Source organism: Phragmites australis, chromosome 23 (genome assembly GCF_958298935.1).
Source record: "Phragmites australis chromosome 23, lpPhrAust1.1, whole genome shotgun sequence".
NCBI classification, from domain to species: Eukaryota; Viridiplantae; Streptophyta; class Magnoliopsida; order Poales; family Poaceae; genus Phragmites; species Phragmites australis.
The window spans coordinates 4372240-4398030 of NC_084943.1; the positions used below are offsets into that span (position 1 = coordinate 4372240).

Sequence of the window (25791 nt, forward strand, 5' to 3'; positions counted from 1 at the left end):
CCGTAGTGTGGGGCAGCGCTCCACCGATGGGCTGTCATTAGTGTTGTTGGTGGCCACCGCCAGCTGACACAGCTTGAAGTCCTTGTTCGCCATGCCATAGATGGCGTGGGCGCCCTCCAGTGTGGAGAGGGACACCATGGCAAGGAGAAATGTAGCTAATGCGTGTGCTTTTGCCATTGAAGGTTATGTGTTCTAGCTAGAGGCCAGAGCTGGTATTATTTGTTTTATATTTCAGCTCTATGTTTTCCTTGAGCTGGTGTGAGGATAGAGTTTGGTGTGAGGTCCTATTTATAGGAGCATAGTATGGGATATGGTGCACCCACGCACTTAGATATCGTTAATTGTCCCTTGGTTCTATCACATACCGAAAACCCCAACCTAGACATCGAGCATGCATATGCACCAAGACATCATGTTTATTATTTCCGGCTTTTGTTTAGGGTTCAAAACTTTTTGATAATGTTACATCGTTAAAAGACTCACTTTTCCACCTATATTTATGAATGGGAATTGTTTGAAGGTAGTTATAGATAGCCCAAAACCATTTAGGAAGGAAAGGGAGAAGACTTGGTAGAAAAAGAGAAAAGGAGGGAAGGCTTTCTATAGACGGGCCAACTTGCGGTCTGACCGGGCCTCCCCGTGGTCTAACCGCTAGGGCTCAGAGCGACCATTTAAACCCCAATCGACCACCTCTCACTCCCTCACTCATTCATTTCTTCCCCACTTGAGAGAGAGAGAGAGACAGGGAGAGAGAGAGAGAGAGAGAGAGAGAGAGAGAGAGAGAGAGAGAGAGAGAGAGAGAAAGCAAAAAGGGCTCCTTCACCATTCCTCCACCTGGAGCTCAACGAAAGCCAAAGCCTAAAGGAGAAGGTCACCCACATCATCCCCGAGCTTATCCCCAAGCATCCCCTAGCTAGAGCAAGACTCAAGCCTTCTTCCACCCAAAACTGGCAGAAGAAGAAAAAGAAGAAGAAGAAGAAGAAGAAGAAGAAGAAGAAGAAGAAGAAGAAGAAGAAGAAGAGAGAGAGAGAGAGAGAGAGAGAGAGCTCCACCTCGACTACCACGATAGCCGGAGATCGATGGAGATGGCTTCCCCATGCTTCCCAAAGACTTCCCCGAGATCCTCTCCACCGTCTTTCTCACCAAAGAAGCTTCCCCACATCTTCTTCCACCTCTAGGCCAGTTGGAACACCCCAAAGTCGATCTTCACATCGGAGCTTCCACGGAGCCGACCAACCCTCAACCAAGATTTCCCACACCAAGGTGAAGCTTCCCAACCCTTCCCCTCTGTTCTCCCGAGTTTCTCACACTCCCCATAGCCATAGAACTGAGGTCCACCTAGCCATGGATGCTGATCCATGGGGACCAAGCTTTTGGCCCCATGCATGTCACTCAAACCACCCAAAATACACTCCCCTAGTCTTATGGAGTATTTTGGTACCACCCTTGGTCGAAGGCATCACTAGAGCCTTTGTCGATGACCTCACCGAGGTGCTGCCAGCCAGGCCCAGCGATCTAACCACCACTTAGGCCGTTCTGACCGTCGGGTTGGACTTGGTCGACTTGTTTTTATGTTCAAACTCCACAGTCAAGAGTCAAACTGCCACTTGGCCGGTCTGATCACCATGTGTCCAGTCTGACCGCTAGGTTTACTCAGTAATGAATTCCTCTCTACCTGACCCTCACGGTATGACCGCCACCTCCCACGGTCTGACTGCTAGACATCCAGAACCTAGTGAGCTTAGTTTATCCCATGTGATATTTAGATCCTTTCTGTCCCAATCGTTCCAATGTTCTTTTACAAATATTTTCATGATCATGCATCATAAAGCATACTTTATGGAATTTCATCATGCTTAGTGCGAAGCATTTTCACTCTTTTAGTGATCGACAGACTAGGGAGTGATGGGTTTTCTTGAGAAGAAAATTGTGGTTGATCTTGTTTGTGAAGCTGAGCACCAAGGCAAGCATCGATGCATATTTCAACTTGTTAGATATAGCTATATGTTGTATATGCATGTTTAGCCAGTTGATGTCGGGAAATCGGCTAGCACCTATCTTGTTGCATTTATCCCTGTCTTTTTATTGGTGATCTCAATCTTGTAACCTGGGAATAACCATGTTATGTCTAACTTAAAATTTGTCTAAAATGCCTAGCAATGCATAGGTCACTCGTAGAAGTCAAGTGGTGGAATGTACCATCGTTGTCGAGCTATAGGGCTTAATTACTTTCATGATGAAAACAATGTTATAGATACCGGCTGTGTTAGGGGCAGGTCGGGAGAGAGACCTAGATGCCATATACCACTTGTATCGTTTAAGCACCATTCGTTGGCGTTGTTGACTTAAGCACTTTTTCGTACTACCACATATCCAAATAGGGTAAGGATGAGCAAAGTATCGTAAGTTGCCACATTCATTTGACTCATGCGTCCTTGATGTGAGCAAGAGGGCTTGTAAGAGGCACATGAGGTAGCTCTAGGAGTAGAGGTAGGTGGCCTTCGCATACTCGGGCATGGGAACAATAGTTCATGGTGGGTATGTGAACGGTTGTCACGGGAATCATCACTTGCAACTGACGAGTTGTATGAAGGATGATCTTGTGTCATGTGGGTAAATGTGTACTCCATGCAGGGTGTAAAATCAATTTGAATTGATGGCCTCTTGGTTAGGAGCAAGCTTAATGTTCATTAGATGTCACCGTAGAGTCTCATTTGGTATTGGTGGTATGGTGGTTATATGTGGGAGAAGGGAGATGTGAGATAACCATATTCGTATGTTAGTTTTGGTTATGTTCTTATGGTTAGGCTAGGATAACCAAGAGTTAGGATATGTAGGTGCTCACATGTTTAATTTTATATGAAATTGTCTTTCATATAATTCAATTCAACCTTGTGGCCTATTTCTTGCTACTTCATCCAAATACATTATACATGGAGTCAAGAATATATATACTCAGACGAGTAAGACTTGCGAGTACCTTCGTACTTACCGTACTTTGTTGATTGTTTTGCATGAAAAGTGTAATGCCCTAAATTTTGAAAGGAAATTGGAAGTCGTCGTTTCCGGTTTTTTGGGTATTGAATCGCTCTCACCAGGAAAGAAAAGAGAAGAAAGTGAGGCAAATTGCAGCAGTGCATTTCTTTTAAAACAGAGAAACTTTAACCACGAGAGTGGGCTGAGCCAACCTGGGCTTGGGCCGGTTAGCTTAGCCCCTCCCTCAAAGGCCCATGCCCCCCCCCCCTTCTTTTCCCCCTCCACCCCGTCAAACCCTAGTCGTCCCTCTTCTATGCCGCCAACCCCCCTGTTGTTGCTCTTGTGCAGTAGAGAGAAGAGAAAGGAAGAGGAGAAGAAGGGGAAGGGAAGGGCAGCAAGGAAAGCAAGGAGAAGAGGGGAAGAGGAGGTTTGGAGCTAGGGGATTTGGGAGTTTTCTTGCTGTGGTGCCCTAAGGTAACAATTCCCCTGCTGTTCTTCATATTTTGGTTGATGATTATGGCCGGTAGATCTTGGTTTGAGAGGTTTTGGTTAGGGAAATTTGTGGTTTGGGGTCAAACTGAGTGTTCTGCACGCAGGCAGATTGAGCAGTATGCGTGTTCTTGATGTTTCGGTGACATAGATGATTTTTTCTGTGGAAGTGATCAACTAGAAAGTTGTAGCTAACGTCGAAACCTAGCTACCAATGAAATTTCAGAATTTTTGGCCATGTGGTTTAGGAGATATTGCTGTCTGAATCTGACTGTTGTACCTCTATCGAATTTCGGTCAGTGTTAGATCTATTCTGTTTTGGGGCATCTTAGTTGCTGAGCCAATTTTTCAGAATACTATAAGGTTTTAGAGGATTCATTAAGCTTTCCAATGGTGTGAACAATGTAATTTTTCATTGGTTGTAGCTCTAGTTACGCTGTTCTGAACTTTTCTACAATTAATGGTTAGATTTCGTTGTCGAAGTTCAGAACTTGATTAGGCCTTGTTAGAGATGTTTTATGTAGATCTAAATGATACAAAAGTTGAAGCTTGTGTTATTATCTACATTTCCACAAAATTTTAGAATTTTTTGTTGCGTATTTCTGGAGATAAACAGGTTTGGGTGGCTGCTGTCTGAATTTTTTGTTGCGTATTTCTAGAGCTGTTTTGCTATGTCATTTAGGAGACCTTAGAGGCATGAGAAAATTATGTCGTCTCAACAAAAGTTGTAGCCCTTATTCTGTAGTTTCTGAAAATGTATTCTTTTGCTATTATATCGGTGGTAGAAAAATAGTTACGGAAAATATAAGTACTGCTGCTCCTGTCAAACTAATACGTGTGTGCTGTTTTTGGTCGATATGTCTTGATTGAGGGTTTCGGGTGTAGGAGCGCTTTGTTTTATGTATTTGCATGTTATGAGGAGTGTTGGTGCTGAGTTATGGTTATGTTTAGGTGGTGGTTCTTGGTCTCACACTTGAAGTTGGCTATTATCGTCGATAGAAGGCAAGTAAACATAGCTATGTTGTTGCTACCGTTTTGACTTGTTATTTTCATCACCTACACCTTTATTTCAGAACTATGATAATTTAACTGTGATCTGAACTTTATATTATGTTTTATGTTTAAGTATGTTTAATCATTGACTTATATCTATCCTTATGTTGCTACAATTCTTGTGAGCTATATTGTTATTTGACTTGAGGATGAAGTTGAAGTATTATTGGTAGTATACTTTAATGCAATTGCAGCATATTTCTACCATGTGCACTTGTATTTGTATATGCATTGGAAGTTATGTCGTAAAGATCACGACTGTACCGGTACACATCGTACGTTGTCTGAGGAGGGTTGCGATGTAAAAGGAGACATATCATTGCATTCATATGCATTCTTGGAAATTAATAACATTTATATATTATTGTAGATATGAAGTTACATATGTGGTTGTGATCTTTATTTGAAGTTATTCTTTAATGTTGTTAATACTATCCTAACATGTCTTATGTCTTGAGAAAACTATATTAAATCGATGCTTAATCAACTTGTGTTTTAAATAACTTGTCAAAATAAGTTTGCTTGCTGGGATTTTATATCTCACCCTTGCATTACTCCTTCCAGGTATTTGATGCATGTCGTGAAGGGATGGGAATGTAGCAGCACGTTTTGCACTTTATGCCTATATTTTTTTTTATCATTGTGCTGTAATAATAAATAAAGTTTAATCCTTAGAGTCGTACGTTTGAAGTTTAAAGTGTGGTGGTGAAGTTAAACTTAATATTTTCCTTTTGGTTCATGTTAGGATGTTTCTATCCGTTATTGTGAGAATCTGCATATCTTGTTTATCTATGTTAATGCTTCCGCGATATTTTTTTCATAGAGGAGATGCTGCTATTTTTTTTTATTATGGCTAGTTGTAGGTTGCGTAGTTTAATGACATCCTAGGATTCTGGTGGCCCTGGGGTGTTACAAAAAGTTTAAAAGCCGGCTACTTGTGCCCCACCAAGAGCGGTGTGGTGATAAGTACTATACTACTACTAACCTCGGTCGGTTGTCTTGTGGGAAAATAGAGTCGCCGGTCTTGGTTTTCTTTTAGACATTTATTCTGTGGAAATTTATATATATTTACGCTATATGATACTTGTCATTTGTTTAATTTATCAATATGTAATCCTTTGATCGTTTGTATAATCGTGATGTTATGATGTATATGTTGGTACAGATATGTATGGATAATAGTTCTCTGAGAATTATTAAAACACATATCGAGACTATCAGGATTAGATTCTTTTTAATCATTTAGTAGCTACGATTGTTACGATGAGATGTGGGTTAGCACGTAACATATCGAGAAATGGACTTATGCTACCTCTCATCTTATTAAATAATCATCCAATTTGATCAATACGAATACAATTTGAATAGATCCTCACAAGTTCCTTCATTGATAAAGGTGATTTCCAGCTGTACATAAGTTCTATGTTAAAAATATAAGTGATGGATAACATATGGTCCTTGATGTTTATTTTAAGACCGGCCGTCTAAATTGAGGGAATTCGTGACTGGCAAATAGTTACTCCCTCCTTGGACAGCCACCGGCCGTCTAAGTAGCTTTAGTGGGAACCAGGACTGGGTTGCGACATTATGAATCCTGCCGAAACTATTCACCGGGTAACAATTTTCCATTGGTGCTAATTTTGGTTATCGAGGTCCAGTTTGCGGTTACCGTTTGGTGGTATATATATTGTGTACTGTAGAAAATAGTTAGTTATAAGCAATAGAAGTCCAAAAGAATAAGAAAATTGGTCACGTTCATAACTAATTGTTACACAGGAATACAGGTCGTTTGGACTGCATTTTTATACATTTCAAGCTAGGTTGTATTCATCCAACACAGCTGCTCCCTACGAAATCGGTAAACAAAATTTATATCTTTCCGTTCAATTCTATCCTTCAGCTAGCTCATATACGTAGTGGGTTTAAAATGAGTGGCTGATTTAATTAGTATTATCTTCGTTTAGAAATAGATGTCATTCTAGGATACATATAATTAAACTTTAAAAACTTTGACTATTAATATAAACAAAATTATTAGAATTTGGCACATAAAAATAATGGTAATGAATTTATCATAAAAAATATTTTAACATCATTTAATTTTTATCAACTTTTAATAAAAGGTAGTTGTCAAAAGTTATAATCAAACGTGCTAATTCGAGACTGTATCAATATCTAGACGACAAGTAAAAAAGAACGGAGGTAGTAAGTTTAAAATAAGTGGTTTAAAGTACAGTAGTGTTGATAGATGTTTAAATGACTGGTTTTGTATTTAGCCAGACCCCGAACGAATTGGGAAAAAATATCTCACTGTCCAAACGGGACTAAGGACACCAAAAAAATATTGGGGCGAAAAGAATATCTGGGCCATGTAAATGTACTATGCCGACTTCAGTAGTGCTGGTGGGTTAGGCAAGCACCATGATAGGTCTAGCGTTGACGGATAGGTAAGTCTTCAGTTCTCGCTGGTCGTGCATGATACCACTTGAGGACACGGACTCCAAAAGTTTTCCATGTCGACTGGCACTAGGGTTCAATTTATCGATGATAACTAGTTAAAATTTATAGTTACTGTTTGATCCGGTTTCAGAAATCGAATCGTAATTAAATTTAAATTAAAAATTCGAAAAATAAAAAAAATTCAAAACAATTAAAAAAAATCTGAAAAAATTAGAGAATCCTAAGACCTTCTATGAAAAACAATTTCAAAAATAATATTGTTTGCATCATATTCTATAGAGAGAAACTTTGAAAAAGTAAAAAAATGTTGAGGCGTGCGGCTCAATTATTAACTCATGTTAAGGAAAAGCTTAACATATAAATACATATTTTTTTAGGACATATCTTAAAAGAATATTTAAAATTGATTTCACTTCATTTAGAGTTTTATTAATTTCTCCATAATTTTTACAAAGTTCACAAGCATAAAATGAATATGTTAAAAAATAACATTGTAATTAACTTTTTCATGTCTACCATTATTTTTCCTACATAAAGAATAGTATAAATAAACTAATAAATTGGTTTCACTAATTTTAGAGGTGTGATGGGTCAGTTATGAATTAATCTAGTTGCAACATATTTACACAATCCTGCATGTTACAATAACTAATTCATGAGTTTATGTATTTTAAAAAGATATAGGATCATGTAAGAAGACTAACAAAATTAGTTTCATGATTTTTGGATTAGTAAAGAGTAAACTATGCATTTAACTTAGTTTAACAAATATATTTTCTCACAGAAATTTTTTAAGATTTTTATGAGTATAAATACTTTTATCATGTAGATCATGTTACAAGAAAACCAACAAAATTTGTTTCACTTAATTTAAAGCTCAAATGAATTAGTTATTGATTTTACATGATTGAGACAATTTTTAGGTTTTTTTTAAACTTCACTGAAAATCAAGAAAATAGCTCGATAAATCGAGAAAACCAAACGGTTACCGACAAAACCGATCAGTTACCGATAATATGAAAAATTCGAGAAAACCACTCGATAAATCAAAAAAATCGCTCGATAACCGGTCCGATTCGACCGGTTACCGAACAGAGAATTTGAGATTTTTTTTTTCCAAATTTTAAATTTTAACAAATAAATTTTATACAAATTTCAGCCAAATTTTAAGTGGTTATCACGATAACCGCGTATTTTTGGTTACCGCTGAGGACCGGTTACTGACACCCCAACGGTAACTAAAACCTTGCTGGCACCATATTTTTTTTCCCAAAGGTGCATCGTTTATGATAATGGACCAGTTTTTTTTTTCTTCCCAGTGCCGGCCATCATTACTTGGATGTATGCTAAATGCAGTGCTGCAAAATTACTGGGCTCATCTCGTCAAGTCAGTTTGAATGGATAAACTGTCACAATTACTGTAATTAAATGGTCACGATGTTGAATCATGATATTCATTTTGATCCTCAATATAATCATTAACACAACTTATTGTTACCTAGTTATCGTAAGGTTACTCCATAGTATTCTTTAATGGTGTACAATCATCTGATGGCATGATGCGTGAGCCAAAGTGCAGCATGACATGATTGCTACTTGATTAAAAGAATCATGCATGCATGCATGTGCCATGCGAGGAGGCTGCATGCAAGATTGGTATTAAAAAGGCGTCAGGCTGCATGCGTGATTGGGCAAGTCATGCACACTATTTGGATTAAAAAATTCACATGCATGCATGATTGGGTGCATGGGAGACATGCACACTACTTGGATTAAAAAATTCACATGCATGCTTTGGAGGCGTCGGACGCATGTGGCACTGGCTCGAACACGTGCAGCTGACAGGCCGCGTGCGGTTTGGAGATCTTGCTGGTCGTGTGCGTGCTTTTCTGCTTTGGGGCTCGGAACGTGGTTGTTGGCTGCTATTCGTGATGGACACGGGACCAGCGGCCAAGTCGTGAGCCCGGGTGAAGCGTACGCGTACATGAGTTGGACTCGGACAGGACGTGATGGCGCACAGGTTCTCCGTGGTGTAGTAGGACTCAGCATTGACTCGGATTTTTTGCTCTCGAGGGGCTATAAATACGAGGAGGCGCAGCAATAGATTGCAGAACGCAGAGGCAACCGAAGTAGAAGTCCATAGGATTGCGGGAAAATTGTAATTGTGCTGTTCGTGAACTGTTGCTTGTGACGGTTGACAGTGAACGGTAGGCGGCGATCGAGCGGGTCGGCTTCGTCGTGTGCAAGCGGCGTGGTAGTCGACGGGGCTTGAGAGCGGCAGATCGTGCACGGGCGGTGTACGAGGCGGGCGTACGCGCGGTTCGGTGTGTGCGTGGTGGTGCGTCCACGCGGGGCGCAGGTACGAGCGTGCGGAGGCGCATTCAGCACACTTGAGTAGGATTCGGCGGTCTGCGGCAACAGGCAGATGGCATCGATGGCTTCCAAATTCGAGGTGATGAGATTTGACGGGACTGGCACCTTCGGGCTTTGAAAGACAAGAGTCAAGGACTTGCTGGCGCAGCAGGGGATCCTGAAGGCTCTTAGCGACAAGAAGCCAATCACGGTAGATGATGACAAGTGGGAAGAGATGCAAGCACAAGCGGCGGCGACAATAAGGTTGTGTCTCTCCGATCAGATCATATACCATGTCATGGATGAAACATCACCTAAGAAGATTTGGGATAAATTAGATGATCAATTCATGTCCAAGACATTGACTTGGAAGCTGTATCTGAAGCAAAAATTGTATGGGCTGAAGATGCAAGAGGGGTCAGATCTTGCTGAGCATGTAAACATATTTAATCAAGTTGTCGCTGATCTTATGAAGGTGGAGGTGACAATTGATGATGAAGACAAGGCGATTATTCTTCTGTGTTCCTTGCTAAGGTCTTATGAGCACTTGGTCACAACATTGACGTATGGTAAAGAGGCAGTCAAAGTGGATGATATTCATGCGGCGTTGTTTGCTCATGAACAAAGGAGGAAGAACAATGCTGGTGAGAGTTCATCTGGAGATGCTTTTTTCGTCAAAGGTGATCGAGGTAGGGAGACTAACAAGAAAAAGAAGAAGAAGGGGCCACAGTGCTATAAATGCAAGGATTGGGGACATGTAAGGAAATATTGTCCAGAACTGAAGAAGGGCGTGGCAAATATTGTGGTTTCTAAAAAAGATGACTCGGATAGCGATGGTGATCTTCTCGTACTATCAAGTGAAAAGTCTTGTGGTGAAGCATGGCTGTTAGATTCGGCGAGTTCATATCATGCAACATCAAACAAGGAGTGGTTCTCTTCATACTCTGAAGGTGATTTTGGTCTTGCTCGCTTGGGAGATGACACGGGTTACCGTGTTATGGGAGTCGACAATATCAAACTGAAGATGTATGATGGACAAGAAGTGCTACTTGAGGGTGTGCGGCATGTGCCGGGACTTACGAAGAATCTAATATCGCTTGGATTTCTGCATGGAGAAGGTTGGCTATATCAGGCGATGTCAGATAATAAGGCCTTGAATGTGATGCAGGATGGCAAGACTGTGATGATAGGTGAGAAGATGGGAGGTCATCAATACAAGTTGAAAGGTGAAGTCATGAAGGTGGGAGCTGCAAATTTTGCGGAATACGTTCCTAGTGGCGAGGCATCCTCGTCGGACTGTTTAGGATGAGCAGCAGAGATAGACAGCTCAAGTCTAGGTACACGGAGGTTCACACATGGCAGACTCAAGTTGGCGTGCATATTCGTCAAGGTGGAGTTTGTTGGAATATGTGTCGAATATGTGTACATGGTAGGTTACAGATAGACTTGAGTTGTAATTGGGTGGGATTAGGATTAGAGTTGTAGTCGAACTCTAATTCCAAGCCTTTAAATAGAAGGCACCATCGTTGTAACCATGGCAAGACGAAACAGTTGGGGAGGAGCGCCCGTAGTCATGCCCTGAGGATGTAGGCAACTTGGCCGAACCTCGTTAAAAAATATCGTGTCTTGTGTGTTGATCTTGTGCTTGGCTTGATGATCCTGGTGTTGCTTCCGCTAAAATCCTAACAATTGCAAAAGCTCATGTTGGTGGCGATCACTAGTACAGGAAATATTGTTTATCACCTAGTACCGTATATTGATTGTGACCAAACTATTTTTTTCTCACTATTATATTGTCTATTAATATCAATATATTATATCGCCACAAGATATATCATTAGTGACAATTATTGTAATTAAATGGTCATGATGTCGAATCATGATATTCATTTTGATCCTCAATATAATTATTAACACAACTTATTGTTACCTAGTTATCGTAAGGTTACTCCATAGTATTCTTTAATGGTGTACAAAAACTGTCTACATTATGTATATGAATGTAAATTTGATTCAAAAGGATGTTCACATGGTCGTTGCATATATATAAGACATTTTTTTATAGGACAGAAGGAGCTATGCCGATCTTAAATTAGATGCGTAATTGGTGGCTTTATGTATTTCTTCACTCATACATCTGCTGGACCCTTGGAGGGAACTTCTGTGACTCAGATCTATTTGGACTTTGTATTCTCTTACAATAAACGATATAGAATTAGAAAAAAGGGTGACATTCCATAGGGAACGTGTGTACTTTATGGAGAAAAAGCTGAGACATTGATATTTTAAATCTCAAGCAGGAATTCCGCCTTGTCACTTCAGTTTATACTAGTCAGATCAAACTGATGCTGTGCATTAGAGTTGCTTGTTTTTGTTCAACTTACTATTCTTCTAGTAAGAGAGTATGACCTCTGAATATCGACCATGCTAAGCAGCAGCGGAGCCAGGAAAATTAGACAGCCTAGGCCAACTTATTAAGAAATAATTTATTACCAAAAATATGCTCTAATTATAAAAAACATTCAAAACCGGTAGTGAATTAGTGCGATTGTCAGCTTATGAACTAGCAGTCATAGTTGTGCACATGTTGTTGTGCAATTTATTGTAGCATCCAAATTTGAGGTCAGCATAGGCGCAAGTGTGGTACCATGGTTGCTAAGACCAACTTATTATGATGATACAATGTTTTTCAGCATCCTAAGCCAAGAATTTGCCATTTATCCACGGATAATAGCCGTGGCTACACGGTACATCAACTGAAATTATAAAACCTAATGAAATGTAAGTCTATACCTCATGCTGTTACATGGTACTACTTTGTACCAAACCCCAGATGTTTTAACTACCAAAATGGTCACCGAAAGCATACATCAAGCTATGGAACTGATCTGTAAACGAACCAATCCGTTACTGCCAGTTCATGGTACTCCATAGTCCATACTACTGGTGAACATTACTTGAGCGACGTCAGATCTGGCTGCCTGCCTGCCTAATCGCCCGCCGTGCTCCCACCCGGTCTGGTCAAGTCAATGGTGCCTGAGGTTTACTTTGCCGGCTTGCCCTTGGTCTACTGCTTGCTAGACCTGGACTCGATGGGCGGCGACCCGCGCCTGGCTCCGCCGCCTCTGATGGTAAGCATGACCAAGTAGATACCAATGACATTTTACTCAACTGATTGTATCAAAACACTACGACGACTGTTTGAAAAGATAACCGGTATTTCGCTGTTTTTTCACTTCGACATAACATTCCTTTCTCATCTTTTCCCATCGCGGATGCAGCATCTACATCCATGCAATTTCCCGAAACAATGCGCCTGATGTCAATCTAGTATACATTTGTAGACTAGCTAGGTTCTCATGACTGACACCCATGTTCCTGTTTAAATTATTTTCGTTAAGGGTTGCTCGACAAATAAATCTCTGCGAGATGCATCCAAGATTGTCTATTCATATTAATTAAGCCCAGCTTTGTAGTGGACAGTATTACATAATACGCAATAGAACTCTTACACTTCTGCACTGATTAATCAGCTCACTCACAGCTCAAATGACACACCAGTCTTTCACCGTTTTACGTGCTTCGTTTATTTGATCTCGTTGCCATATAATACTAGTATATGCATGTCTCGATGTGCATACACCGATGCAAGCAGCGGCACTGGTGATCAGCAGTTGGCCGGCAACGCAAGGCCGCACTTGCCCGGCAACCCCATGGCGCGGTTGATGTCGATCCCGTAGATCCTCGCCCACACGGCGGCGGCGCCCTTGTAACGGCACAGGCACTGCAGGTCGGTACCCGCCAGCGCGGTGCAGCACTCGGCCGACGGCGCGTTCGTCGGGTTGCGGATCGCTGCCGCGGGCTGGCACGCCCGGATGCCATTGCTGGACAGGTTGCAGATACCGTGCGCCACCTCGGCCGATGCAGCGAGGACTACCACGATGGTCAGCAGCGAACCCATTACCTGCGCCTTTGCCATGGGTTTGTGCGTAAGTTGTTGCTGCGGGCAGTTGTTAGGTAGGTGTTGGTTGTACGTTTATTTGGCTGATTTGGAGTTGTGAGAAGAGTGTTTGGTTTTGGGGTCTTATTTATAGGGCAAAGGTTTGTAATTTTTGGTATTTAGAAGTTGCGTGTTTGAGATATTGCAAAGTAGACCTTGGCGCTCCAACTCCAACAGGATTTCCAGTTGTAAAATAAGTGGACGAACGTGGAGAAAACTGGCCCTTGAGTCTTTACAGTGAATTTGGACGCTAATGTCTTTATCATTGCAAAAGCTCATGTTGGTGGCGATCACTAGTACAGGAAATATTGTTTATCACCTAGTACCGTATATTGATTGTGACCAAACTATTTTTTTCTCACTATTATATTGTCTATTAATGTCAAGATATATCATTAGTGACAAAACATGGTTTTGCCACTATTTAGTAGGTTAATTATGACTAAGCAATTTTGCAAAATATTAGTTTTCCACAAGATATCACATTAGTGAGGAAAAAGTAGTGACGAAATATTATTTTGTTGCTGTTTACTAGGTTAACTGTGTCTAAACAATTTTTCCTTACTATTATTTACTTTATATATGACAAAACATTATATCGTCACAAGATATTACGATAGTGATGAAAAAAAGTAGTGAAATATTGTTTTGATACTGTTTACAAATTTTATTGTGATTAATCTATTTCTCCTCACTATTATGTAATTTATTAGTGATAAAATACCATATCGCCACATGATATCACAATAAAGACAACTTTTTAGTGGTGAACTATTGCTTTGTTACTACATCTCTTATTAGAAGTGGCCAAATATGACTTCAGGACAAAAGATATTATCAGTGAGAACTTTGTAGTGATGAATTCACTACAACATCTGCAATTTTTGCCTACAGCCATAGGCACTTCTAACAATCCTCACGTATTGAATAAAGAGGTAGCCGATAGCCTTGTTGGCAAATAAATCGCCAACACTACTCTTATGTATGATCGTGCTATATATGATAGTGTTGCAGCCTTTTGTGATTATTTTATTGAGAAAAGAAAAAAAACGACAGGCATTTTGGAACTTGGACTGCTAGAATTCCAAATGCATGCCAAAAATGACGTGAAACTTTCCAACTACAATTACATGGCCTGTTTATGTTTAACCTAATTAACCCCCCCCCCAACTACTCTTAGTCTATATATAACCTATCTCTAGTACTACGTATTTCAGAAACCTCCCAGCGCCGCCCCTTTATTGAACTCTTCTTTTGCAACATTTGTGAGCCGGCAATCTCACTGCTACAGAATACGCTATCACTATCGGTCCAAAACTAGCATCACTGCGGATTTTCAAACCGGTAGTGAATTAGTGCGATTGTCGGCTTCTGAACTAGCAGTCATAGTGAGTATCATTGCCGGTTCAAGTCGAGAACCGGCGGTGATAATCTATGCATATGTGCAAAAATACTCTATCGCGAACTCTTCAAGATGGGAATCAGCCTAAGTTAGACCCCATACCAAAATGTTTGCGCTACACTGCTGGTTCCTAATGAGCTGGTAGTAATGGGGCATCATTGCCGGTTCATAAGCTGCGCGGGAAGAATCAGTCAATGTGGCTTATAAACCAACAATGATAAGGGACATCACTGTCGGCCGGTGGCTTGAGCCAGCAGTGATGCTTAGATCCATCATCATTATTAGCTGAAACCACCGACTAGCAGTCATAGTATGAAATTTGTTGAAGATTAGTTCCTAACAATATGTCCATAATTGAACTGGGGTACCTTCAAGATAAGGGATCAATCAAGAAACAAGACACACTATGTAGGTTCGGGCCCCCAATATGGAGTAATACCCTATATCTTGTGTGGATGATATCGTATATAGATTGTCTCAAGTACAGGCAGGGTGGCTAAACCTATTACAATGGAGTAGATCAGATCTGAGCTAATCTAGAGTTGAAGTCGCCAAGTATCTCCGATGCTTAGGTCTTGATGCTTGCGTCGAGTTGCATAAGCGTTGATCTATCATGAGTTGTCCTCTGGGGGTCAAAGTCCCCTACCTTATAAAGGGGTCCTGGCACCACCCTAATCTAGTCGTAGTCGATGAGGAGTCCTTTATCTTCTCGTTCAAGGCAAGGCAGTCAAGTTCAGCTTGGATACTAGTCGTACTCAAGTCGGTTAACCCAATCAAGACCTTCCTAGTACATGTTTTTGTGGTCTTCGAGTATATCACGTCCCGTAGATTCGGATCTAGTATATTCAGACTTGTCCATCTAGTGTATAGTGTACCCTATCTGTGTATAGTGTACTCTTTATGTACATATACCCTATAGTTAGATATTCGATGGTAGCACCCTAACTCTACTTAGCAGGGAGGATTTCCACAAGTGCCTACTCGAGTACTGCCAAGTCTAAGCTTGGTCAAGCAGGGTAGATCAAGATAGTAGTCGAAAGAATCAAGGAAGGAATATCCTGTTCTGAGTATCGAGTGGAAACACTATTGGGTCGAGCGCCCTACTGTTGTCCACACTCAAGACTTAAGAAAGGCTTAAAAACTCAACTTCTCAACATCCATCTCTGAGTTGAGTTAAAAAGAAATCTCCAAAATTTGAACTGTTGGGTATAGACGCATTTAATGCACTCGAATGGGCGTGTAAAGATTCACACGATGCCATCATCTCGTCCTTCATGCTGAACGAGGCACCATAGTAACGGAAGTGGTTACCAAAGAAACGTTAAGTACCAGGCTTTATATTCGTACAAACCTGGACTGTAGCTATTCTTCATCCTCTTGTCACTAGTCTCCTGCTTCAAGCTTTCCTTTTTTTCTCCCAAGCACGCGCAATCGCATAGACATCTCACTCCATTGCCTCCAACCCTTTTACGCATGCTGCCTCTCCATCCTTGCTTGAAAAGAAAACCAACACGAAGGCCGCTGATGCCTCCTCCGAATACCTGAACAAGATGAATCTTTTGACCGTCATCTGTGCGATCTCGACGATGCAAGAATCGAAGCTTCAAGAACTTGAAGGTGAAGGAATCGTACCTCCTCGTGAGCTGGCCAACTGGAGGTTGGCGTCGAGTGAGGAATTCCCATCCTGCCAGTTTGATCATGAAATTGTGATATTCAAGTCATTTTTTTGCTATGGTTTCAATGTTCCCCCTTCCAAATTTCTTCTTGCCGTACTTGACCGCTACCAAATTGAACTCCACCATCTAAACCCGAACTCAATAACCATGCTCAGTGTGTTTATCCGTTTGTGCAAAGCGTTCCTTGGTATTGCATCGAGCCTGAACCTATTTTAGTATTTCTATCATTTGAAAAGAAATATGGAGAATAAGTGCATTGGAGGCTATGGTTTCCAATTGCGGAATGGGATGAAGAATTCCTACATCCCAGTTGTGCTAACCTCATCCTGGAAAAAATATTGGAAAAAGAATTAGTTTTATATCTCCATCCCCAACTCAGTCAGTTTCCCCTTAGTACACAGGGGTCTTCACCCCTGCCAAAATCCATCCTGGTTGAAGAAGCACCACGAGTACGACCACACTGCCTACTATGTCAAGAAGATTGGTGAACTTAGGTAGAGTGGCTTAACTGGGTGGCATGTGGCCAAAGACTTCATTAGTCGAAGGTCGAGCCCCTTGAAAGCACGGGATCACTTTGCCCGGAACTATACTGGAGACAACGATAGCTCCCGGGACGCGGCGGGATGCAAGATTTAGTTAGCATTTTGCCACTCCTATTGTTGCAGTCAAACTCTTTTGAGGGACTTCTCTGTTTTAGCTTTGTCTCTGCAGGATATTGTTTCTCGATTGGGCAAGCTATTTTCTGAAGAGCCACAACCATGTTCTGTTGAGCCCTACTCCCTCATGAATCCTCGACCACTGATGGGAATCAAGAAAGTAGTACTGATTATTGGTTGTTCGACCTGATTTGTCTTTATGATTCCAGGTTCCAGCTCTCCACCAAGAGGAAAGCATCCCCACGACCGAAGTACTTATTCTTGAGGATACCTCCTGCTCTGGCACTAATGACATGGACTAGCCTTTCAAGTCTGTAGACCAATTCCACGAGCTTTTCCAATAGAAACTTAAATGGCTTTTGATTTATGACGTAATAAATCAGTTCTCCATTATAAAATTAATTCGGATTTTTCTCCTAAAATCAAGTAAAATTTGCAGTTAAGCCCCTAAAACTTCAAAAGCTCAATACCTTTTGTTCGTAGCTCCGTTTTGGGCGAATTTTGCACCTAAATGTTCATAGCGACATGTAGAATCTTTTTATATTTTTTTACCTAGTTTTAGTACTATATGGTGTACTGTTCTTAGAGGTTTCCCTCATGTGTTTTTTTCGGTTCGTCGATTAGGAGGTGAGTAGTTCAGGAATTTTCAAGATCAAACTTTGTGGGCACCGTTGGATGGATGAGTGGCATAAGAGGGGGCTTCTGCAGTGATGTAATCATCTGTTAGCAGTGAAACCTCAGTGGGTTCCTGCAAGTTGGCGGGAGCTTTGTAAAGGCCTTGTAGTGAGACCCCAACTCCACACCCCAGAAGTGTGAAGCAACACGGGAATCATGACTCATGGAGTGTGCAAACTCTGTAGATTATCAATAAAGAGCAAACTTTGACTTCTTTAAGATTAAATGGGATCAGGGTTTGGTATGGTTGGTTGGGTAGCTGGGTAATGGAATTACCTGGTGAGTCTTGGTAGTCGGATGGAATCCGATGAGTCAATCCTTTTGTTATAGTGGTGTTTTCACACTTTGTAAATAGGATGTTTGTTGTTGGAGTCAATAGGTTAAAGTTTGCTTAGTGCGGTTAACCGTGTCTAACCTATCCTTGACTTAAGCCCCATAGCATGTTTGACCTTTACTTGCGGAGTACATTTTTGTACTCACACCCGTTGCCCCTTTTCTTGCATCCCTCTGCTGTTCAGAAGCCGTTAATGAAGTTGCAACCTTTGATGAAGATGACTTTGACCTCGAGTTGCTATTTTAGGCTGGAGTACCCCCGGTTGACGCCTGTGGAAGATGGAAGCCCCATTGGCGCTAAAGATCTTTAGTTCTGTTGTGTTTTCTTTTAGACCCTCGAGTCCTTTTATAATAAGTTAATTACATTATTGTAATAATGGCACTGTGAATATACACTGATGGTGTAAACGCATGTATGAAACTTGATCCTGGCATACATGTGTTGTGCCCGGTTTTGTTCCTTTAAAACTGGGTGTTACACCTTTTCATTGATGGTTTTCATTGTGTCATTAAGGAGAACATCTTTGTTCTTTACGAAGGATTCAAGATCTGGGAAACCAAAGAAAAACAATTCTTATTAGTTGCCTAACATTCGAATCACATGCTGGTGATCTATGTGTAAACTAACCGTCACTTCTTTCTTGGCTAGCAGCAAGCATGGCACCTTTCTCCTCTAAGGCCGTCTGATGACTAGCATGGTCCATCGCCATATATTGAGCTTTGGTAGCTGCTATGTGAGCCTCTATCACCGCCCAAGGATAAACGGTTGTTCCAAGGGCTATGGTTGCGGTAGGCTCCGAGCTGGCCTTGGGCGTGTTTGTAGATGTTTGCTCTACTCGAGGAGGTGGAAGCGACACAACAGAGGAAGCTGGAATCAGTTGACTAGCTGAACCACTTGTCATATGCTCTTTTAGTTTTTCTAGACATGACGACCTATGATTGACAGGTTTTGGAAAGGAAAGGAAGACTGCCAGCCAAGAAAAATATTTAGGTAAAACCGTTGGGCAACCTTATTGCGTGACAGGATGTTCATTATTTGCTTCTTTGTCATACCGGCAGTTGGTACCGGTTGTGTCGAAGGGATGATTTGGGAGCCAAATGAAGCCAAGGAAGCCATTGCCTGCAAAAAAACCCACCCAAAATGACTCATCATCATTATGAACTTATCGAGTAGATCCTCAGAAGAATGACCAACGTAATGGGAATTACTTGTTGAGAATTACCCACTTACCAAGTCATCAGGTGCTTCGGCTACTCAATGAGGCGATCAAGGGGGAGTTACAATTGTTCCCTATCGAAAGGCCACCCATGCAGACTAGGCGCCAGTTGGCATATTCTCGATAATCGGAATGACAGCTAAACAAGTGGTTATTTAAGGACTCGATTTCAGTACCAATTGGCTTCTTCCTCCACGTTCGCATGGGAGGTTGTGGATCATAGAGTAAAGATGATCTCTTAGATAGAAGATACCCCATAGCTTGGAAGGCCGGTCCATGTCCACAGTAGGCTGGTTATGAAGTGATGAAGGGGTATGCTATTAGGGCCGTAGGATTGAGATCCGATGGCCGGGGTTCAAAGATGCGGCGAACGGACTCAATAGGTGGTGCAAACACGGCAGGCGGTGCCCGATGGCAGTGGGCTCACCGGAACCACATTGGAGAGGCGTAAACGGGCATGGATCACAGCAAAAAGAGGTGCAAAACGAAGGGGAGCTCGCGGGGAATCTTTACCAAGGCTTCTTGCTGGCGGAGAGGGGCTAAGGAAGGTCGGCGATGAAGAGGGGCAGCTGGCGGGCTTCAAGCTCAGTGAGGGCGGCATCCGACATCGGAGAAGAACCAAGGAGCGGTGGAAAACTTCGTTAGAGACCCTGCAACGCCAAAGAGGCAAGAGCCAAGGTCAACTTGGGCACGAAGAATTTTTGGCAGTAGAGCTCCTTACCGGAGTTGAAGAAGAAGAAGATGCCGAGGTTGAATCTGAGAGGGAGAAAGAGGGAAAAAGGGTGGAGAATGCACAGAACATTGCAAGGAAGAAGAATGGAGGCTTAAATACACAAGAGAGGGAGAGAATTGGCCGGATTCGAAAGGATTGGCCGGGGTTCTAAATTTCCTTAATTTTGTCGGTTTCCACATTTGACTTCTTCAAGGAGGCAGTGATTAAGGAGGGGGAAACGACTGGGAAGGAGTGAATAGGGGGCGGGGATCTTGGCCACGAGGTTTAATTGAGTCGAAACGGCACAGGGAGGCAGTGATTTGAACGGGCGCATGATTTGTGGGTGGATCGGGCTCGGGCAGCGGGAGGAAGGAGAAGGGTAGCTGCGGTTTTGGCATGCGCATAGCTCAGCTCTAGCTGGCTCGGACAGGGCCCTCCTGGCAGTGAGAGAAAGCAGGGAGGGGTGGTTCGGGGGCATCGCAGGCCGGCTCGGGTGTGGCCCAGCGCGGGAAGGAGTCCAGCGTCCCACATGGGTGGAAGAGAGGGGAGGGAAGAGGTGGGCCGGGAGAAGGATTCGGCCTGGGAGTTTTTTTCAAAATTGAAAAGCTTTTTTTCTTTTTAGATTTTGAACAAATTTCAAAAGGAGTTTAAATGAGCGACTCTAGCGAACTTTTGCAAAATTTTTCCATGCATAAAAACCTATTGCAACTATGACGGCATGAATGCATCAAACTTATATATAACCTGTGGCAAAATTAAATTTAGAAATTAATTTCTTCTATTGAATAAAATTTGCAACTCCTATTTAAAATTCTAGCAAAATTTTAAACTATTGCAAAAATTGAAATTTAGGGTGTTACAAAAGGATAAATATATGAAAAAACTCAAAGAAGCTTCAAAGAAAGCGAAAGCTGATTGGGATGCCATGGCTGCCAATCGGTATACTATGGTCGCTGAATGAGACACCGCAATCATAGCACTTCAAAAGCTGAGGGATCAGCCCCTTGACTACATGAACCAGGCAGTCTCCATCAGCGCCGAGACAATGCTTGGTCTCCTCAAGAGCTATGACCCCAACTTCGACACATCGGTGGTGATGGAGGGGTTCGGATGTTCAGTAGAAGAGGCAGCAAAAATATTGAAGATGTTAAGCCCTTGGTTCCCAGCTTCATCGAATCTCTAACACTTGAGCTACCTGATGACAAGAACAAGAGTAGTCCTTCTAGATAGTTTTCTGTGGCTTCCAGCTCGAAACATTTGAAACTTGATTTGTGGTTTGGGGATGTCTGTAAACATTACTTTTATTTTGCTTATCGAGTATGCTTTTGCAATTATTCCCTTGTTGATTAAATAGAGGTAGCATAAGATGCAAAAACCGATCAGTACATGTTATAACTATCCTCAAAACTAACTAACTATATATCTGTTGACACCTGAACACTCAACTAGATATACTATTAGATGCATCAGATTTCGAGTAAACACTTGAAGTAACCGAGATAGTAAGGAACAGAAAATTAGTACGAAACTAAGAAAAAGAGAAACATGATGGTCTTTTGCAAACTTTTAGCTGACTTGCATATTTGACCAGCGTGTGAACATGAACTTGATAGAGAAAACACATATTGGACAACTAGAACTTCATAACCTTATTGGCCATTAAGTGTGAGATGTCTGACAATCTCTTGTGCTTTTAGGCCTTATGAGGTGTAATTGTTTATCATCAGCCTAACACATGCCTCCATTGGTTTTATTCAATGACAGTCGATGCAAAGCCAAATAAACTTTTGCAAAAAAAAAGTGTATTACAGAAAATATATATTTACAAAACATGGCATTACTATGTAGCCCCCAACTCTTTGCTTGATTACTGAATCGAGTGGAGAGTAAAGCTATAGCATCAAAAGTATGCGATGTAGCCCCTGATTCTCTGTTTGATTTGATAATCAAGATAGAGAACAGAGCCATAGCATCAAAAAATACCCGACGTTGCCTCTGACTCTTCACTCAATAATTGAGTTTGAGTAGAAAGTAGAGCATCTCTAGTTATTAAATGATATTAAATGATGTAACTCTTGTCTCTCTAGTTAGGACTGTAATTAATCAAAGAGTGAAGCATAAGCATCAAAATTACACAATGTAGCCCCTAACTCTCTGCTCGATGACTGGATCGAGCAGAGAGTAGAGCGTAAGCATTGACTCATTATTCTTGACCACATGCTCGAAGGTGTTAACCTATTGGTAGGGATGTGGTTATGTTATGGTCATCGAGTGAATTCGAATAGTCGGGCAGATGAACATTAAAAATCCACTCCTGTTCGTGCTTTTTTTCATTGCAACCTCTGACTTGACGTGTCATAATGATGTGGCATCCCTCTGCATAGATACTGGACGCACCATAATGCTTGGCGATGTATCATCTCTGCCCGACGCATCAGCCTTGAATCACCACACACCCGAGGCAACCTCAGAATTTCAACCATCGTTATCGGCTCTTGACGGCTTCAAAATGTCCCGTTCCACCCATTCTTGCGACTATAAATAAGGGGGACATGAAGTCGTTTGTTTTCACCCCAATCTCCTTCAGTTCTTTCCTATGCATTGCTCAGTAGCACTCGTAGAACTTGAAACCATGGCCTCCACTCCACCATCGTCTCCTGAGCAATATTCAAAAATCGAAGAAGTGGGATCTCTCACCTCAAGGCCTCTCACCATTGTTCCACCAGGAGAAATCATTGTCTCCTCTGGCGAGGAAGAATTGAATGAGAGACACAAGAGGATAGGGAACAAAATGTCCACAAGGTCATCGACCCTTCACTCGGCACCTTGGGCGCTTCCTTGACGCCAATGCTGCAGAACAAACGACGCATAATTCAGCGACGCGGGCCACACAAGAAGGAGATGAGGATGGTGGTGATCTTAACAAGATCATTGACCAGATCACTGACAAGGTGTTCGGTGGTGGAGCCCCCAAGACTCCATTGGTGAAAACAGCACTGTCGTCTTCTCCGTCGACAACTACTAGATCACCTTCATGTCTCGCAGAGGGTCACTAACATCACCAGTGCATGTGAGCAGCTCCCGCAAGGTCTTCACCTCAGCCACAATCTCTGGCCCTTATGCTGGTCGGTAGCCAGTTCCCAGGGCAATCAGCTACTATCCTAAGGAGGAGCAAAAGAGGTTCCTCGACTCATTCAAGGGCAAGTAGGGGTCCACATACTTCTACACTCTTAGAGGTGGTGGATCTTCACTATTTACAAGAGCTAAGTGAATCCTTTATGTCAACCTTGCAGCGCTACACAGGTTAGAAAAAAAAATTATGTGATAGGGTAGTCAGTCTCATCAACATGTAATTGACTTACCTTTAACCTACCTTATCTATGAATAAAAACTATTGGAGTTGATCGATGTTCTACGAGTTTTCGAGTTCTTCACCATTTAGAGTAGATAGTCATACTTATCCTGATCGAGTGATTTTGACAACTATGTATGTTCCTTCCCACTTAGGTGATAACTTATGGCACCTAGCCTATTTCTACACCTTTCATAGAACAAGGTCTCCAGCAGTGAGTTTCCTAGGCTGGATTTTCTGACTATGATATCTACACAATGCTTGTCGATACTTAGCTGCTCAAATGGACGCTCAATCATCGTACTCCTTGAGTAGATTGATGTCATCCGCTCATAAGTGCTCTTGCCCCTTCTTCGAGTAACTTTCCACTTGTGGTGACCCAAACTGCAATTCAGCTGGAAGCACTGCTTCTACTCCGTAGACTGAAAAGAAAGGAGTTTCACTGGTGGCCCTGTTAGTCAAGGTACGAATGGCCCACATTACCGAGGGAAGTTCTTTCACCCAGCGTTTTGAATAAGCTTTCAGCCTATCAAAAGCTCGAGTGTTGATACCCTGCAAGACTATACCAATACTTTAAGGGTGAGCTACTAAGGTCAAACAAGTTTTGATACCAAATTCTTTGCAGAATGTAGTAAAGGTTTCACTTCTGAACTGGCTACCATTATTTGTAATTATTCAATGCAAAATGTCGCATCAAGTAATTATGCTCCTCATGAACTTCTTAGCCGCTTCTGTCGTTATCTTTCCCACAGGTTCGGCCTCGATCCACTTAGTGAATATGTCGATAGCCATGAATAGGAATTTAAAACCACCTCGAGCCCTTGAGAACGGTCCCATGATATTCAAGCCCCATATAGAGAAAGGCCAAGAAAGAGAAATTGTTTGCAGGGCTTGGCTAGTTGAGTGGTCTGCCTTCCAAAAATTGGCAGCTTTCGCACTTTTTGACCAGCTCGGAAGCATCCTGGAGGGCAGTCGGCAAATAAAATTCTTGGCGATAAAACTTTCCAACCAAGGTGCGGTAAGACGCATGACTACCACACATGCTTCCATAGATATCAAGCAATATCTTATTCTATCTTCCTGAGTGATGTACTTCATTAAGATTCCGTTACTCCCCTTTTGGAAGAGCTTGCCACCTACCAAAACGTATAGCTTGGACTTATGAGCAACTTCCTTTGTAGATGCATCATCATCAGGGATCTCTTGACCTTCGAGATAGGCTCGGAGTGGGGTCATCCAAGTTAGTTTGCGTTCAAGTAGAGCAGCTTCCATGTCTGTAGATTCTGCCTCGCTGACCTGACCAGACTCCTGGTCGAGTTGGGAAGCATCTGCACTCGAGGTTATTGAGACAGATGGTTTGAAGAGTTTCTCGATGAAGACTTCTACAGGTGTTGGAGAACGAGATTGTCGGAGGATTAACTCCTGTCGCAGGGATCCCGAGAGACCCCTTTTTAGAGATTCGGCCGGGGGGATGATCCTGAATAAGTTTGTCGGAGAAATAAATGGAAGTGGAAGTAAATGCAATGGCCGGTGGTGGGGGATGATCGACCTAGTGCAAAAGGAAGTAAATGCACCGGAGTTTAGACAGGTTCGGGCCGCACGGGGGCGTAATACCCTACTCCTGTATGGATGCAATAACTATCCTGAGGGTGATCCCTCAAGGATGTAGCTGGTTACAAGAATATTGTGTCTAACTGAAAGCTTGAAGCCCTTTGCTCTTGGGCAGGGACTACGGTTTTTGTTCTTGGCGCTTCTGTGCTCGATGCTTACAGTCTCTTCTTCGTTGGTTGCGGCACGGTCGAACGCTTGGGCTTGTCCCTCTCTTTCTCCCTGTGTGCCAACCCTTTTATGCACTCGCCGGCCGCGACATACCCCGAACGGGAAGGAAGGGGCACAAGTTCCAAGACGCCACGATTGAGAGAGGCGTCATCATTTCCTCTGGGCGAAGTGACTGGGGCGGTGGAAAAATGCGGCGCGCGTCCGGTCACTTGTCACTGTGGACGCCCTGGCAACGGGCGCCGTTGAGAGGGCCCACCGGGCAGCCCCAGAGCCACCCGGCGTGCCCGCCCTGTCTTGTTCCTCTGCCACGGCAGGGCGGCAGGCGGAACGCCTTGATCCTGGCAACGTTATCCCGAGATACGCCGGATGATACGGGACGGGACCCGTGCAATTAATAGCCCCACGCCCCCCTGCCAAAACATGGCAGGAACTGACGCCGCGGCGGGAGCAGTTGGATATGTTAGGCCACGCGCGCTCATTTAATGCCGCCTTGGACCTCTGACGGGCGGACACCTCATCTGTGGGCCCCTTGGGGGCCTCTCTGGGTCGTCGGGGAACCGAGTGCTCAGGGGTACCGTTCACCTCTCCGAGCACTCTCTCCCGGGAATGCCTATCTTTGTCTTCGGGGTACCGGGTGCTCGGGGGTATTGGTTACCTCC

At 42.6% G+C, this 25791-nt stretch overlaps 1 protein-coding gene across 1 annotated transcript; it reads right to left on the minus strand.

The window, feature by feature from the left end:
* Window positions 1–12760: 12760 nt before the first annotated feature.
* LOC133906254 (putative lipid-transfer protein DIR1) lies at window positions 12761–13399 on the minus strand. Its single transcript, XM_062348105.1, has one exon. The coding sequence runs from the start codon at window positions 13307–13309 to the stop codon at window positions 12998–13000; it is 312 nt and encodes a 103-aa protein (XP_062204089.1). The 5' UTR covers window positions 13310–13399; the 3' UTR covers window positions 12761–12997.
* Between the last annotated feature and the right edge of the window lie 12392 nt (window positions 13400–25791).

Bases quoted from the DNA above. Each gene is read 5' to 3' on its own strand.
- LOC133906254 (XM_062348105.1), bottom strand. From the start codon at position 13,309: ATGGCAAAGGCGCAGGTAATGGGTTCGCTGCTGACCATCGTGGTAGTC.